The 18514-nt window shown below is 35.9% G+C and overlaps 2 protein-coding genes across 4 annotated transcripts in view; one reads left to right on the top strand and one right to left on the bottom strand.

Moving 5' to 3' along the window:
- Window positions 1-1432: 1432 nt before the first annotated feature.
- On the top strand, window positions 1433-5245 carry LOC121205113 (N-alpha-acetyltransferase 50). 3 transcript variants are annotated; one of them, XM_041076046.1, is made up of 4 exons: window positions 1576-1982; window positions 3429-3551; window positions 3863-4093; window positions 4854-5245. In XM_041076046.1, the coding sequence occupies exons 1-3, from the start codon at window positions 1829-1831 to the stop codon at window positions 4078-4080; spliced, it is 495 nt and encodes a 164-aa protein (XP_040931980.1). In that variant the 5' UTR covers window positions 1576-1828; the 3' UTR covers window positions 4081-4093; window positions 4854-5245. The 3 variants fall into 3 exon arrangements, with proteins under 3 accessions (XP_040931978.1, XP_040931980.1, XP_040931979.1); XM_041076045.1 differs by having other exon boundaries at window positions 4813-5245; XM_041076044.1 differs by lacking the exon at window positions 4854-5245 and having other exon boundaries at window positions 1433-1982; window positions 3863-4258.
- LOC121205011 (uncharacterized) overlaps window positions 4629-18514 on the bottom strand; it is a 27976-nt gene continuing 14090 nt past the window's right edge. The window contains exons 2-8 of the mRNA XM_041075943.1: window positions 7082-7443; window positions 6952-6994; window positions 6522-6614; window positions 6347-6409; window positions 6141-6236; window positions 5955-6032; window positions 4629-5014 (exon numbers count right to left, since the gene is read on the bottom strand). Of these exons, the coding sequence (XP_040931877.1) occupies window positions 4928-5014; window positions 5955-6032; window positions 6141-6236; window positions 6347-6409; window positions 6522-6614; window positions 6952-6994; window positions 7082-7443 (822 nt within the window). The 3' untranslated portion in view covers window positions 4629-4927. The remainder of the gene's footprint in view (window positions 5015-5954; window positions 6033-6140; window positions 6237-6346; window positions 6410-6521; window positions 6615-6951; window positions 6995-7081; window positions 7444-18514) is intronic.

The raw sequence follows: 18514 nt of genomic DNA, 5'->3' as shown, positions 1-18514 counted from the left end.
TTACTAAAATGCCCCTAACTTAAAAATATTTTATTACACCCATTTCATGTCTATTTTTGTCAAACAATTAACCAATGGTCTAATTACCATTTAAGGACCTCCAATTTAAAAACTCATAACAATTAGACACCTCTAACATGTAGAACTCAACTTTTGCACTTTTTACAATTTAGTCCTTTTGACCAAATTGAGTGCCCAAACGTCGAAATTTTTAAACAAAATTTTCATGAAATCATTCCGTGAAATCGTAGACCATAAAAATATAATAAAAATAAAATTTTCCTCATCGAATTTGTGGTCCCGAAACTACTATTCTGACTAAGCCTAAAATCGAGATGTTACAACTCTAGTAATCGGGCACTAGCCAAATTTGAAAACTGGTTTAAAAAAAGGGTTAATGATTTCAACAGTTTTGACTCGTGACACTCTAGATCTGAAATAGACAATCAAATCGGACGTAGACTGTTACAAATTATATCTACTTTTTAAAACTAAAATCTCCTAAGGAGGAGTTCTAACATTTATTCTATCTTATGTTTGAAAGTTATTATTGAGGTTATTTCTACTAATCTTTTATGAGTGAGATTGAATTAATAAATTGTAATGGCCATTAAGTGTAAACGTGGGCTATGTTCAGGTTGTGTTGGATTTTTTTAAGTATAAATAATAAAATCACCATTATTAATTAAACTAAAATATAAACTATGATTATTGTAACATGAAAGAGAAAAAAAAATAGTTTGCACAATTTTTGAAAATTGAACACCCACAACTTTTTACGGTCATAAAAAATTATATAAAATATCATATATTTTACATTTTCTCATTATTGTGTTTCTTCTTAATAATCAGACCAAGTTTTTGCTCCTAGTTTGCAGAGTTTAAGTTGTTTTTGGGTTTTTTTTTTCATTCATTCATTCTTTTAGGATTAAAAAAAACATAAAAATGAGGTTATACAACCAAACTAGATATTAAGCTATATTCTCTAATGTCACCAATCGATCTCCACTTCACTTTACCCATGAGGGTTAGTCTTCGTAGAGGGTAGCTTGTTCGTTTGTACTTTGGGGTTGGCGTTAGGAGCCATGGAGGGGTGGCAATGTATGAATGCAAACGAGAGCTTTGAGGGAGGTTTTTGTCCAAAGCTTAAGCAATCTAATCTTTTCATCAAGCGGATAATCTTTTCCTTTGACTTCATTGATCAAGGGTACCAAATGACGTGAGAAAAATGGAAAAATCCATAGAAAGAGTTAAAGTTCTCCAAGGATAGAGAACAGAGAAAGAAAACCATGCTTCAAACAGAAAATAAGTTAGTGTATGAGTTAGGAGCAAAAACATAGAAGTGACATTGAAAAAATATCCTGAAATTAGGGGGTGGGGAGGGGGCATGAATCATAAATTTTTAGATGGCGCAGATATATTACCTTATTGCTCTTCTTTCGTTAAAAAAAAAAGAAAAAAAAAAAGAGAAGTTCTTCTGGCCATGCAGGCCAAGGCGTTGTTATCAGCTCAGCAGGCCACCGAGTGTGCAAGTCTCTTTAATTTAGAAACTAAGGCCCAAACCCAAAATATAGTGAAAAAATTGACCTTCGAATACACAATAAAACCATCAAATCCATTAAATGTGGGAAACGAGAAACCCCAAGTTCCAAGAGTAGCGAATCCCTCCACCGTCGCTGTAAATTGAAAAGCCAACCTCTACCCTTCCTCTTTTGTCACGTACAAGAAATCTAAGTCTGTCTGTTCAATCCCTCACCACACCATTATTATATCCCCTCTGGAAATCTTTTGTTTTCTTAGACCATATAGATCGCAAAGGAGTTAAGAAATGGGGGCTGGGCGAGAAGTAGCAATATCACTTGATGGAGTGAGGGACAAGAACGTGATGCAGCTGAAGAAGCTCAACACAGCTCTCTTCCCTGTTCGTTACAACGATAAGTACTACGCCGATGCTCTCGCTTCTGGCGAATTCACCAAGCTTGGTTTGCTCCGTTTTTCCTATTCTTTTTCTGGGTTTTCATTTTTTTTTCTTTTGAAAGATGTTGAACTCTTTTTGGTTGGTCCAATGTTGTTTGGCATTTTCTTTGCACTGGTTTCTTTTTGAATCTTGTTTTTTTTTCCTTTGTGTTCTTTAGTATATGCCATCTATTGGGAATTTTATTGTTGTTCTCTTTCCCTCTGCGTATGTCGTTAGTATCCTATTATGGGAATTTATTGTTGGTTTTGATTTCTGCGTGTGATTTTGGCTTTTTGGTTCTTTGCATCGGAAGATTGATGGCCTTTTATGGGCTAGTTTGATTTATATTGACATTTGATTATACATGATTAAAAAATGGTTTAATATGTATACATTCTCCAAGACCTGAAACTTTATCCTTGATGTTTCAAGTTACTGAATGATGAACTTGGCTGTCTTGAAACTACAACCTACACTGATTGATGATGAGTGACCTTCGATACCGTTAACATGTTTTCGGTTATCAGTTTAGCGTCTTCTCATGTGATCATTGGTAGAAGCAATTCTTTGTTGGATTATATAGTTTAGGTTAGATAACCCGACCTATATTGAATTGCTTGCTCTATTTATTGTGTTTTGTTTTCAATTGTCAATATTCTGGGCTTATTAAACTCTAAAAATGCGTGTCACCATTCTCATGAAAACATGCCTCATAAACACTCTTTGCTTCTGCTGTGGTGCTTGTGCTGCCTTACACTCAAATATGTTACCAATCTTAGCTGGTCCAGTCACCTTTTCTTCCATGATCTTCTGCATATTGTGTAATGTTAATACATCCTTCCTTATCCTGCATTGCTTTTACACTGTTAAATAGCGGGTAGTAGCTATCCCTAAAGTTTTCTGGCGAACTTTAAAGTCATAAAAACCCTGGCTAAAGACTTCCTGATTCTGAAATTTGCTGCCTTGCATTGGAGGGCACCTATTGAGCTTTGATGGTCTACATCTTTTAACAGAAACTGTAGAAATTTCAATTACTTTTTGGAGAGAAGTTATCTTATTGTTTCCTTCTGTCTTGGTAACTTCATAATTGTTTTATTTTCTCCTTAATCCTTAAGTCATGCTCTAAGAAATACACTTAATTGAGGTTTTGAGCAACTCTATCCTCTTTTACCTCTATGATGCAGAGCATGTTTGTAATGTCCCTGTTACAGTGGCTTCATCATATGATATCAATTACTATGTTACACATTGATGGTTAGAAAGCTGTAATTAATTATTTTTTATCCAGTTTGATGGCTCGGAATAAATTGTTTTTGGTGACGCATGCTTATTCATGGAACAGATGATGTGATTGTTGTACATAGCTATTACATGAGTTGAGACCTGATGAGAGCTTAAGTTGGAGAATGGCCTGTGTTATCCAAAAATTAGTATTTTGTTCTAACAATCACTCTTTTGCATGCTAACTCAGCATATTACAGTGACATCTGTGTCGGATCAATTGCTTGCCGGCTGGAAAAGAAGGAAGGTGGGGCCATCCGTGTGTACATCATGACTTTGGGTGTTTTAGCACCATATCGTGGGCTAGGAATTGGTGAGTAGACAAACAACATTTCCTTGGAAATAGGTCATGCAAGAAACTAATTGGATGATCTTAGTATTGTCCTTTAACATTATCAATACCTATAATTTGAATCTAATCACTTCTTGTTTCACTTGCGCTCTTAAAATATCTGCACATGTGCAGTGGCACAATAATGGTTGTCTTTTGCAAATTGCAATGAGGTCAACGATGAAGAAATGTAGAGTGTAACTAACTGCCTCCGCGTGTTTTTGCTGAACAATTATGTTCCCATTGATTCTGAATAGAAGCCATAGTTCGTTAAAAAATTTGAATTTATGCAGGTACAAGGCTATTGAACCATGTTCTGGATCTCTGTTCAAAGCCAAACATACTGGAAATCTACTTGCATGTTCAGACTAACAACGAAGATGCCATCAACTTCTATCAGAAATTTGGATTTGAAATCACGGAGACGATCAAGAACTATTACACAAACATTGACCCTCCCGACTGCTTTGTTCTTACCAAGTTCACCGCTCCATCACAAGCAAAGAAATAACAATTAAAAGCTGGTAATGTTCTCTAGAGGAATTGGTTATTGTTATCTTAGTGAATTTAATCAATTCCTATACTTCTGGGAATTATTTTGACGATAAGGATGCTGTGATGCATGAATGACATGAGATATGGCGTTAATGATGCCAGTTATGATTGGTTTATAAATGTGTCCTTTTTTATCTTTTGAGCTGAAATTTTGTTAGTCTTGTTCAACACTTTCGTTGGTCGATGCGACCTTTGCCGGTTAATGTCATTGAATGATTTTGTTGCTCCAGCAAAATGCAATCACTACATTTCTCCGAATTTGATACAATTGGTATGGTTTGTGTGAATGTTAATTTAGGTATTATAAGATATTCGGTATCTGTTGAGTTTTGGCCTGTTTCAACCCTTTAAGGGGTTGATCACTATTTTCAATTTTCACTAATGTACTTGTAGCAAAACATTTGTCTAATAGAAGTTGCTTCAAGTTAGTTTAAAATTAGGCATGCTTGAGTTTAAACTATAACTAAAACAAACAAAAATGCCTGTGAACATATAATCAAACCCGTTTAAGAGTTCCTTCCATAAAAACAAATAAAAGACCACATGTTTGAGGATAAAATTTTATTTAAGAACTATTCATTCGATTTAGTTCCTTTAGTTAACAATTTTAAAATTTGATTTGTAATGGTGTTATCTAACAACTGAAAAAAAAATGTTGACAAATATATAAAATATATTTACTTTACAGGTTCAAATTTACAAAGTTTTGATGAGGCTTGGTCATGACAGGAAGTGGCATTAAGTAATCTACATGAATGTGTGAGATACACACGTAATTCAGAGACAACCCGCGTCGACTGTTGTCAGTAAGCCAAATCACCGGCAAATGCATCTCCGTCATGATGTAAACTCTCTGTCAACCAATACCCATCCCATGAACCACCAATCCTCTGCCAAAAACAAGCTACTAACAGGTATTAGGAACAAAGTGTTCAACTCCAAATTCTAATCAAAAGCTACATTTTGTCTCCGATATTTTTTCATTATAAGATGTGATAATGTTGGTTCTCTCCTATTTTTTTCTCCTCAAATGTCTTGAAAACGGGAATTAAACAACCAAAAAACTATGTTACTCAAATTTGAGTATGTAAGTTTGATATAGATATGTTAAATTTTTTCAAGTTTGTTTCATATATTTGGAAGGTCATTAGAAGCCAGGTCATATGACAATAAACAACTCTCAGTGTTTCAATACATGAATTAGTGAATTACCATGTGTTTATGAACATAAACAACAAACGTTTAGAGTTTCCTTGGTAGAGTGGAGAGAGAATTGAAAGGCTGAAAAATACAATTCTTTTCATTGGTGTGTTTAGTAGAAATGATGGAAACTTGAAAGAAAATATAATTTTTTACCCCTTCATTGCTTAGTAAAATGGAAAAGAATGATGAAAGAATAAAATATTTTGTAAAAGGCATCATTTTGAACTAGCATGCACCTCTTGTTTTCTCCTCTTATCAGTCCAATTATTTTTACGCATTAGGATATAAAATAAGCATTTTTCTCGTTTCTTTTCTACCAAGCTCAATTTTTTTTTCCACTTTTATCCTTTCATATTTCCATTCAATCAAGCATACCCTTGGTTCAAGGATGATTCGATCTTTTAAAAGAAGGAAATTCTGCTGACACTGAAAAGGCAGAGCAGAAGGCTTTTACCTATTCAATATGATAACATTGCAGGATTTACATTCAAACAAAAAGTTCATAACAATTCTTACCAGCTGATGTCCCAAAGACACAACACATAAGAACATTCTATATAGCACAAATGGTATTATTAGTCCCGGGAAGAATTGCAAAAGACTAGCAAAAAAGATCAACGTACAAACCTGCACCATTGTAAACTCGAATATTTCGTCCTCATTTGGACGACTTCCAAGTATCCAAACCCGTTGTTTGAATTGGTTCTACTCCAAGATGCAAGAAAAAAAAAAAGACAGGTGATTAGAAAGAAAACAAGGTAATAAACTGGCAAAGGTCCGAAAACATATCACCTACGTGAATTAATCCAATACCTCCTTGACAAACAAACTGCTCAAGATCTTCCTCTCCTTGTGGCCAAGCAATACGCGATAACTTGAATGGTGAAAAATTCTCCTAAACCGCTCGAACTATATGAAGACGAAAGCAGAAGAAAACCAGCCAAAAAGAAAAAGCATCAGCATCTATAGAACAAGAATCCTAAAAGTTTGCAAAATTCATTATCGACCTACTGACCGACCTGTCCTAGGTCAAAGAAGGGTCCAAAATATGTAGACCTTTCAAAAGGATCAAATCCTGCAAACTGTCAAAAGAGAATACCCAAAAACAGAACTTTAATGGCGTAATAAAATTATACTTTATAAAACAGTTAACTTGTAGAAAGAGAAGAGAACTATATGGTTTCAGGAATTTACTCTGTACATAACTTCAATCCCGTAATCCTGTCGAGGTTGGTCATTGTACTTTAATGCATCAAGTTGGTGCTGAACAGCTTCTTCCGCACTAAACTATAACAACAGTTTAACTTTGTTATTGATTGCTTTTACCTCCCGACACAAAAGAAAATACTAATATTTTTTTAACAAGAATTCAAAATTTAGACTCCATTATATTGATCCTTTTCTTCTTTGTTTTTTACTGAATATTTTATAAGAAACAAAAATTGACGCATAATTTTGAACAGAACAGCAAAATGACATAATATTATCAAATACACACACTATATATATCAAACAAAACATTTTATAGCAAAACGCATAAACCTAATAATTAAGTAAAAAATTGGGCTTTAAAACTTTATGATTACATAAATAATTAGAAATAATTACAAAGCTAAAATCTTACAGTTAGCCTTGGGCCTAAAGGTCTTTTCCTTCTAGATTCAAGCCTGGAAATTGAACCCAAAGAAAAAGTCTGAATTGTTATCATATATTTATCGAGAAATTAAAGTTTATAGTAATCGGAAGAAACCTACCAATGAGCAGAGAGGAAATCGGGGATGTCAGCAGAAGAGGAGGAGGAAGAAGAAGAAGAAGCTTTGATGAGTCCATGGGGTTTTTTGGATAAAAGAGACATAGATTTTGCAGTTGGCAAGGAGCAACATAACGACATCGTATTATTTTGCTTCCCTTCTACCTCGGAAAATTTACGACCGTTTCTCTTTGCCTTGCGTTTGCTGTTTCTCCACTTCTTTCTCTTCTTTTTGGTTTTTAGGAAGTTACGATATGCGGGAAATGAAGATGAGGCGGAATTTGGATGGACCGATCTTGTCCGTTGAATTTGCACGTTGGCGAATTCGACAGTGCGGCACCCCTGTCTCGTTAAAAATTTAACTGTCTTTCAATATTAAATTTTATTATATCATTTTATAGGTCATTTTACCCAAAAAGGTTCATTTCCATAATTATTTATCGAAATAGGCCAATTTTTTATTATTTATAGGAAATGATCGAATTCCGTAAAAACACATCCACATCAGCACGTTCTCAAGTGATGTGTCAACAAAAACGCGTTCATGAAGGAGCGCTTTGCTGACCTGGACAAAACGCTCCCTCAGGGACAAATTTTGCCCTTGCCCAATGGCTATTTTTTTGACCGTTTGGGCTCTAACGGTCAAAAAAAAATATAAAAGGCCCCCTTTTCATTTTTTTCACATAAAAATCCTCTCATAATTCTTTCAAAATTCTCTCAAATTTAATCAAAGCTCTCTTTAATTTTTGCAAAAAAGCTTTATTTAAAATTTTTTTAATTAGTTTTTTTTAAATTAAAAAAATTCAATCGTGTTAGCAATGACCGAAGAATAAATTCGTCTCGATAATAAACACATCTCCGTCGATTAAATGACAATGGTAAGTGATAATTTTAATTTTTCAATATTATTTAATATTTTTTTCATTTATGCAATTTTAATTAATTTTTATTTTATAATTTTTTGTAACAGTCTATAGATTGGCTGTTGTGTAATGCCCCCACGCCCGAGACCATCACCGGAGTTGAGCTTGAGGGGTTACCGAACATAATTTATCAATTTAAGAACTTCAAATCATTTGTTTCTACATTCACAGCTTTCTAGCTACTCACGTCATAGTTACAAGAAAAATCATATCTCAAGTTATAAAACTCGAAATCAAGATCCGTAAATTTTCCCTAAATCTAGACTCATATATCTATTTACTAATTTTTTTCTAGAATTTTTGGTTGGGCCAATTAGTACAGTTTATTAGTTAAAGTCTCCCCTGTTTCAGGGTTTGACTGCTCTGACATATGTGTGTTACGAATCAGATATCTCTCTATACAGAATTTCAATGACTACAAGGTTTGTTTTTCTTAAAACTAGACTCAATAAGAAATCTGTAAATATAAAGAAAACTTCTAATTATTTTTGTAAAATTTATTATAAATTTTTAAAGTCAGAACAGGGGATCCAGAAATCACTCTGGCCCTGTTTCACAAAAGTTTAAATATCTCATAAAATATAATTTATCTGCCTATTTTGTTCAATCCACATGAAAATAGACTCATTAAGCTTCAATTTCATAACTTACTCATTATTTAGTTCCATTTATACTATTTTTAGTGATTTTTCAAATTCATGTCATTACTGCAGCAATATTCTGTTTTAAGGCAAGTTTCATCTTTCCATGAATTTTTATGAACTAGATAACCTATTAAACTTCCATAATATCAAACATGATCTAAATTAGCCATCACCATGACTTATCAATATCAAACATTTTCTCAACCAAACATGGCCATATCATAAAATTATTTACACAAAATAAGTATATTGCTATACATGCCATACTTAAGTTTTACAAGCCATTTACCCAGATGAAAGTCCTTTGGATAGTGTGATCGAACCTTCGACCCGTCCCGATTCCCGAGCTGGCTTGTTCAAAACTACAGTAAATAAAGAGGAGGGAGTAAGCATAAATGCTTAGTAAGTTCATATGTAAATAACAAGTAACATAACAATACAAATATACCAAACAACTTTAGCATGGTACCACCAAAACATATATCACATCTTTAAACATCATTCATCATCTTACCACCTTATCGTTGTTGTATCTATTTTCAACCCGAGGGTTAAGAACATACCTGTCCAAAGTGTCCATTTCACAACACTTACCCAAAACGTCACTTATATCTTAAGTGCTCTTCCATTAAACTAGAAATTTCACCCGTTGAACACATCGGAATACAACTCGGATACACGGATAATTTGCACATAAGTGCCTCATATGTAATCAAGCTACCATGTAACCCGCCCATAAGTGAACTCGGACTCAACTCAACGAGCTCGGGTGTTCGCATCCATAAGTGAACTCGGACTCAACTCAACGAGTTCGGATGCCTAGTTACATCTCACGAACTCGGACTCAACTCAACGAGTTCGGACATTTGCATCCATAAGTGAACTCGGACTCAACTCAACGAGTTCGGATGCTCAACCATCCTAGTGACATGTCACTTGTATTCTAATCTATTCCTAAGGTTCAAACGGGCGTTTTCCTCTATCACACATCTTTGCCGTCTTCCACGGAATATCGAAATCGGTACTTCGGTGATAGTTCATACTCATCAAGTAATTCACATAATTACATATTATTCAACAATAACCACAAAGCATAATATTTCATGATAATAATCAGCATCATATCATATAAACAACATTAAATTGCTTAAAATGACAATTATGTTACTACATTTACACATGAACTTACCTTGGTACCAAAATATAAAGATTTTGCAATTTAGTCCACAATCTTTTCTTTTCCTCGATCGCGACTTGAATCTCGTTTTTCTTGATCTATAATACCAAATTAATCTTATTTAATACATACATTCATCAAAACAGCATTTAATACGAACTTTGGAAAAATTACACTTTTACCCCTAAACTTTTGCATAATTACACTTTTGCCCCTAGGCTCGGGAATTAAACTTTATTCCTTATTCTTATGTTTTATAACATGCTGATCACTTTTCCCTTCTATGGCAACATCAAATTCTCTCTCTAACATATACTTGTGACTATTAGGTATTTTTGTCGATTAAGCCCTTTTACTCGTTTTCACTCAAAACTGAGCAGCACAAGTTGTCTAACATAATTTAAAACCTCATATTCTATCATAAAACATCAAAATACAAAAATTTCACCTATGGGTATTTTTCCAAATATAAACCCTAGGTTGAATTATTGCTAACATAAGCTTAATCGAGCTACCGGGATTCCAAAAACGTAAAGAACATTAAAAACGGGGCTTGGAATCACTTACTATGGAGCTTGGAAGCTTGAAACAAACCCTAGCTATGGAGAACCCTTGAAATTTCGGCCTAATGAAGAAGATGGAAAAAAATTGGCTTTTAATTTTGTTTTTAATTCATTTTAATAACTAAATGACCAAAATACCCTTACTACTAAACTTTCCAAAAATTCCTTCCATGTCCTAATTTTGTCCATGAACTTAAAATTGGTCAAATTGCTATTTAAGACCTCCTTATTAATATTCCAAAACAATTTCATACTAAAAACTTCTAGAATGCAAGTTTTGCAACTTATTCGATTTAGTCCCTACTTTCAATTTAAGCACTTTAGGCATAGAATTTCATCACGAAATTTTCACACAATCATACAATCATATCATAATCATCAAAATAATTATAAAATAATTATTTCTATATCGGATTTGTGGTCACGAAACCACTATTCCGATTAAGCCCTAATTCAGGATATTACAACTCTCCCCCCTTTTAAGGATTTTCGTCCTCGAAAATCTTACCGGTAAACAGGTGTGGATATTGGTTTCTCATAGTTTCTTCAGGTTCCCATGTAGTCTCTTCTACCCCATGCTTTTGCCACAACACTTTCACAAGTGCAACACTTTTATTTCTTAGTTGTTTGACTTCTCGAGCTAAAATCTTAATCGGTTCTTCTTCATAAGTCATATCTGGTCGCAGTTCAATTTCTGTCGGTGAAATTATATGTGAAGGATCCGAACGATACCGGCGTAACATAGATACGTGAAACACATCATGAATCTTCTCTAATTCGGGTGGTAACGCTAGCCGATATGCTACCGGTCCAACTTTTTCAATTATTTCATACGGTCCAATAAAACGCGGACTTAACTTGCCCTTTCGTCCAAATCTAAGGACTTTCTTCCATGGAGACACTTTCAAAAATACCTTATCACCAACTTGAAACTCCATTTCTTTTCGTTTCAAATCCGCATATGATTTCTGTCTATCTGAAGCAGCTTTCAAACAATCTCGAATCACTTTCACCTTTTCTTTGGTTTCTTTTATTAAATCAACTCCATAAATCTGATTTTCCTTGAGTTCAGTCCAATACAATGGCGTCCGACATTTACGACCGTATAATGCTTCATAAGGTGCCATCTTTAAACTTGTCTGATAACTATTATTATAAGCAAATTCTACCAATGGTAAGTACCTTTCCCAACTATCTTGAAATTCCAATGTGCAACATCTGAGCATGTCTTCAAGAATCTGAATTACTCTCTCTGATTGTCCATCAGTTTGTGGATGAAAGGCAGTGCTGAAATTTAACTTTGTACCTAATGCTTCTTGCAACTTTTTCCAAAACCGTGAGGTAAACCTCGGATCTCTATCCGAAATGATTGACAAAGGTATCCCATGAAGTCTAACAATCTCTCGAATATACAATTCAGCCAACTTATTAAGAGAAAAATCTGTACGTACCGGAATAAAATGAGCCGATTTAGTCAGTCTGTCAACTATTGCCCAGATGGCATTTTTCTTCCCTGGAGTTAAAGGCAACCCTGATATAATATCCATAGTAATCCTATCCCATTTCCATTCAGGAACCATAATAGGCTGAAGTAATCCCGAAGGTACCTGGTGTTCAGCTTTCACTTGTTGAGAAACTAAGCACTTTGATACAAACTCGGAAATATCTCTTTTCATTCCACTCCATCAGTACATTTTCTTTAAGTCATTATACATCTTCGTACTGCCCGGATGAACCGCCAAACAACTATTATGTGCTTCATGCAAAATCTTTTGAATCAACTCATCATTTTTCGGTACACAAATCCGATTTTTAAACATCAAACAACCATTAGAACCGATTCTGAAATCTGATCCTGTATCAGCTTCACACTGTTTTCTTTTGGCTAGCAAATCTTGATCATTTTTTTGAGCTTCAGAAATCTCTTGTAAAAATATCGGTCTTGCTCTTAACTCTGCTAGAATCGAACCGTCATCTGAAATTTTCAACTGAGCGTTCATAACTCTCAAAGCAAACAACAACTTTCTGCTTAAAGCATCGGCAACCACATTCGCTTTTCCCGAATGATAATAAATAACAAGCTCGTAATCTTTCAATAACTCTAACCATCTTCGCTGTCTCAAATTCAAGTCTTTTTGTGACATCAAGTATTTAAGACTTTTGTGATCGGTATATACTCGGCACTTTTCACCATACAAATAATGTCGCCAAATCTTCAAAGCAAACACCACTGCAACCAATTCCAAATCATGAGTAGGATAATTCCTCTCATGAGGTTTTAACTGCCTCGAAGCATAAGCCACCACTTTTCCTTCTTGCATGAGTACACACCCCAAACCATTTAGAGAAGCATCACTATACACCACAAATTCTTTACCTGATTCGGGTTGTATCAACACTGGTGCTTCAGTTAATAACTTTTTCAATTCTTCGAAACTCTGTTGACATTCTTCCGTCCATTCAAATTTAACATCCTTTCGGAGTAGTCTAGTCACAGGAGCAGCAATTATAGAAAATTCATTTACGAACCGCCGATAATACCCAGCTAGCCCCAAGAAACTTCTAACTTCAGTTACGTTTTTCGGTGGTTTCCAATCAACAATGGCTGAAATTTTACTAGGATCAACCCGTATACCATCACCTGAAACAATATGACCCAAAAATCCAACTTCCCAGAGCCAAAATTCACTTTTACTAAACTTAGCATACAGCTGCTTATCTCTCAAAGTTTGCAAAACTATCCTCAAATGCTCAGCATGCTCTGTCTCATCTTTTGAATAAATTAAAATATCATCTATAAACACCACAACAAATCTGTCCAGGTATGGCCGAAATATGCAATTCATTAAGTCCATAAACACAGCAGGAGCATTTGTCAACCCGAACGGCATAACTAAAAATTCATAATGACCGCACCTTGTTCTAAAAGCAGTTTTAGGCACATCTGACTCTTTTACTCGCAGCTGATAATACCCAGATCTCAAGTCAATCTTTGAAAACCATGTCGCTCCTTTTAGCTGATCAAACAAATCATCAATTCTCGGCAACGGATACTTGTTTTTGATTGTCACCTTGTTTAACTGCCGATAATCAACACATAATCTCATAGAACCATCCTTCTTTTTCACAAATAACACAGGAGCACCCCAAGGTGAAAAACTTGGTCTCACAAAGCCTTTACCAGTCAACTCTTGCAACTGCGACTTTAATTCTTTCAACTCTGTTGGTGCCATTCTATATGGAGCAATCGAGATTCGGAGCTGTTCCCGGTATCAAATCTATACCAAATTCTACTTCCCTGACTGGAGGCAAACCCGGTAATTCTTCTGGAAATACGTCTGCAAATTCACACACAACCGGCACTGATTCAACTTTCTTTTCAACTTCTTTTGTATTAATTACATACGCCAACTAAGCTTCATAACCCTTTCTCAAATATCTCTGAGCCGACATTGAAGAAATCATACTAAATATTGCCTCTGATTTGTCTGGTTCAACCCGCAAGATTTCACCACTTTCACATTTTAATTCTATAACCTTTTCTTTGCAATTTATTATAGCATCATGCAATGTCAACCAATCCATACCCAAAATAACATCAAATTCATCAAACGGCAACAACATCAAGTCGGCCGGAAAGTAACGACCCCGAATCATTAAAGGGCATTTCTTGTATACTTTATCAACTATCATGCATTTGCCTAACGGGTTCGACACTCTAATCATAAATTCTATGTTCTCAACAGGTATATTCATACTAGACACCAGTTTCATGCATACATATGAATGAGTAGAACCGAGATCAATCAAAGCAATAACATTAGTATCATAAAGAGAAAATATACCGGTAATCACATCGGGTAAGGAAGCATCTTCACGCGCTTTAATAGCATAGGTTCTAGCCGGAGCTCTTCCTTCAGATCTAACTGCTGCATCTCTGGCTACATTCTTACTGCTTGTTTCACTTCCAGCTTTTCTCGGATACCTTCCCCTCGAGTCTGCACCACTAGATTTTACATTCTGAAATTTTTCTTTTACAGCTCTCTCTGGGCAGTCTCTAATAAAATGATCTAGAGAACCACATCGAAAACATTCATTTGCTCTGCACGGACCAAAATGATTTCTACCACACCACTGGCACTCGGGTTTAACAAATCTCGTATTTCCCACACTAGCCGCAGAAGTAGTCTGAGATTTAGGACCCACATTTCGCTTCTTAAAATTTCCATATGATTGCCCAGCTGAAACTTGGGAACGAGGATTCATATTTCTTGACTTTCCGGGTTGCTGTGAAGGTGCATTACTCATTGGTCTTTTCTTCCAATTTCGTGTTTCAGATTCTACCTTTTTCTTTTCCTTCAGTAGTTCTTCAGCCTTACAAGCTCGATCAACCAGTACTACCATTTCTTTCAGTTCAAGGATCCCGACAAATACCTTAATGTCTTCGTTGAGCCCGTCTTCAAATCATCGGCACATCTTGGCTTCTGTAGGAACATATTCCCTGGCATACTTACTCAATCGAACAAACTCTCTTTCATATTCTGAGACTGTCATATTACCTTGCTTCAGCTCAAGAAACTCTTTACATTTCTGATCAATAAATCTTTCACTAATATATTTCTTCCGAAACTCTTCTTGAAAGAATTCCCAGGTTACCCTCTCTTTCGATACCACTGAAATCAAAGTCTTCCACCAATTATAGGCTGAATCTCTCAACAAAGATGTAGCACATTTCAAACATTCTTCAGGTGTACAAGATAATTCATCAAATACCCGGATAGAATTTTCAAGCTAGAACTCTACTTTCTCTACATCATCATCAATATTTGCTCTAAATTCTTCAGCCCCTTGTTTGCGAATTCTATCAACGGGGGTTCTGTGAAATTTTAACATATCCACTCCTTGAGGCATTGGAGGCATAGGTTGAGGAATTGGGGGAGGTGGGGGAGGTTGTACATTTGGGTTCGTACGAACGAACTCAGTGTACCATGCACTCATCATTTGGAGAAAGGCTTCCCGATCCCTTTCTCCTCCTCCCTGACCAATAGTAGGAGGTGGGTTTTCAGTCGGCGCTCCCCCTTCAGCCGGAGTTGGCGTATTACTCTCTACTTCATCTGCCACAGCTGGATCGGGATCCATTTACTATATAAAAATTCATTTAAAAAGGTCAGAAGTCGTCACACTATCACAATTCATACATATGGCATGTATAGCAAAATCCGTACATACAACACGTAGTCCGAGAACCGACTAAACCTGCTCTGATACCATAAAATGTAACGCTCCCACGCCCGAGACCATCACCGGAGTCGAGCTTGAGGGGTTACCGAACATAATTTATCAATTTAAGAACTTCAAATCATTTGTTTCTACATTCACAGCTTTCTAGCTACTCGTGTCACAGTTACAAGAAAAATCATATCTCGAGTTATAAAACTCGAAATTAAGATCCGTAAATTTTCCATAAATCTAGACTCATATATATATTTACTAATTTTTTTATAGAATTTTTGGTTAGGCCCATTAGTACAGTTTATTAGTTAAAGTCTCCCCTGTTTCAGGGTTCGACTGCTCTGACATATGTGTATTACGAATCAGATATCTCTCTATACAGAATTTCAATGACTACAAGGTTTGTTTTTATTAAAACTAGACTCAATAAGAAATCTGTACATATAAAGAAAAACTTCTAATTATTTTTTTAAAATTTATTATGAATTTTAAAGTCAGAACAGGGGATCCAGAAATCACTCTGTCCCTGTTTCACAAAAGTTTAAATATCTCATAAAATATAATTTATATGCCTGTTTTGTTCAATCCACATGAAAATAGACTCATTAAGCTTAAATTGCATAACTTACTCATTATTTATCTCCATTTATACTATTTTTAGTGATTTTTCAAATTCATGTCATTGCTGCAGCAATATTCTGTTTTAAGGCAAGTTTCATCTTTCCATGAATTTTTATGAACTAGATAACCTATTAAACTTCCATAATATCAAACATGATCTAAATTAGCCATCACCATGACTTATCAATATCAAACATTTTCTCAACCAAACATGGCCATATCATAAAATTATTTACACAAAATAAGTATATTGCTGTACATGCCATACTTAAGTTTTACAAGCCATTTACCCAGATGAAAGTCCTTTGGATAGTGTGATCGAACCTTCGACCCGTCTCGATTCCCGAGCTGGCTTGTTCAAAACTACGAAACCACTATTCCGATTAAGCCATAATTCAGGATATTACATGTTGCACTTCTATATCTGTAATATGTCTGGTCCTCCATCGCCGTTGATAAAGAATTACCTGCTGGAAACGGGTTTTTGGCACGTGGCCATGATAGGCCGAGGGTGCAAGTTGTGTAACACCCCTCACCTGAGTCAGAGGTCGGGACTAGGCACGAGGCATTACCTGACTTAAACGCATGCATACGATCATTTTCGAATTATAAAAAAAAACTAAATCAAATTTAAAACATTTCACTCTTAATCTAAAAAAATTCTCAATATGGGCCTACAAGGCCCAAATCATCCTTGGAAAATTATCCGGGACTAAACCAAACATCTTTAAAGACTTTGAAAAGACTGTAACTTAAGATAGGGCAACACGCTGGAAAGATGACATGCCCGTCTGGCCATTTTGACTTGGCCGTACTGAAAGCCCGTGTGGTTCACACGACCTAAGCACAATGGGACACGCCCGTGCCCTGAGCCCGTGTGAATTAAATTTCAAATTCGAACCTACAAAGGGGTTTTCACAAGGCCGAGCACACGGTTGAGTACACGCCTGTGTCTACAGCCCGTGTCCCTCACACGACCATTTTGACTTGGCGTACTGAAAGCCCGTGTGGTTCACACGACCTAAGCACAATGGGACACGCCGGTGCCCTGAGCTCGTGTGAATTAAATTTCAAATTCGAACCTACAAAGGGGTTTTCACACGGCTGAGTACACGCCCGTGTCTACAGCCCGTGTCCCTCACACGACCATCGCACCCCCGTGTTGCAGCCCGTATGTAAAAACCTTGACATTCTGTTTCTGACATCAGCAACCAATTTGAGGCACACGGCCAAGGCACATGCCCATGGCCAAAGGCCATGTCCTCCACACGGCTGAGACACACGACCTTGTCTCTGCCCGTGTGTCACATACGGCCTAGGCACACGCTAGTGTGTCTAGCCGTGTGGACAAAAATAAGCTATCTACCAAGTCTTTTTACCACCTTTACTTACACCTACCTATAAAGCAATACATACCACCAATTCACATAGCAACACAAAGCCAATTGATAAACTATAATTTATACATATTTTTACCCTATGTTTAACGCATTTTATGGATGATTTTCTATTAGAATTGGTGAATTCGATGCTCCTAATGCTTTAATTTCATGTTTTATACTTAGGAGAGCATAGGAGAGCGAAAGGAACGAGCAACAGGCCAAAAATGGAGAAAACGGACCAAAGTACAAACTCAACACAGCCTGGACTTCCTCACACGGGCAGCCCATACGGCCATGTCAATTTGGCAGAATCAAAGCATGACTCACACGGGTATAGCACACGCCTGTGCCATTCTAACAGGCTCGAACACAACCTGAAGTAATCGCACACGGGCATATCACACGGGCGTGTCCCTGCCGAGCCCAAGTTGAGTCCAATTTAAAAAAGGTTAATTTTGAGGGCTAAAAAGCATTCCAAAGCCTATAAATACACTCTAGAAGAGGAGAAAAGAGGACTCAAAGAATAGGGAGTAAGGAATTACTCCAAGGAAGCCGATTGATTCATCTCAGAAGCCAGATTCATCATCAAGACTGAAGATCTCTCCTCAATTCCCCTTCAGGATTTTTGAGTTTTCTTTATGTTTTGTGTTATTTATGTTTCTGAGATGTTTTCTTATTTAGTTATGAACTAAATCCCTTAAATACAGAAGGGGAATGAAACCTAAGACGAATCTTGTTATTATTTTCTGAATCGTATGATAAATATTTAATTTGTTTTTAATTATGTATTCTTAATTCTTGTTTTGATATCCCAGGATACTGATTCAAGATAAGCTCTTATTCAGAGGAGGAATAGACCCTGGCTAAGAGTACATTATCATAATTAAGCGGAGTT

This window comes from Gossypium hirsutum, chromosome A08, assembly GCF_007990345.1.
Source record: "Gossypium hirsutum isolate 1008001.06 chromosome A08, Gossypium_hirsutum_v2.1, whole genome shotgun sequence".
Taxonomy (NCBI): Eukaryota; Viridiplantae; Streptophyta; class Magnoliopsida; order Malvales; family Malvaceae; genus Gossypium; species Gossypium hirsutum.
The sequence above is the reverse complement of the archived record's forward strand: the minus strand, read 5'-3'. Positions and strand labels throughout refer to the sequence as shown.

Bases quoted from the DNA above. Each gene is read 5' to 3' on its own strand.
- LOC121205113 (XM_041076046.1), top strand. From the start codon at position 1,829: ATGGGGGCTGGGCGAGAAGTAGCAATATCACTTGATGGAGTGAGGGAC. The intron at 1,983-3,428 runs GTTTGCTCCGTT...ATGCTAACTCAG, and splicing joins TGGCGAATTCACCAAGCTTG to CATATTACAGTGACATCTGT. The intron at 3,552-3,862 runs GTGAGTAGACAA...GAATTTATGCAG, and splicing joins ATATCGTGGGCTAGGAATTG to GTACAAGGCTATTGAACCAT.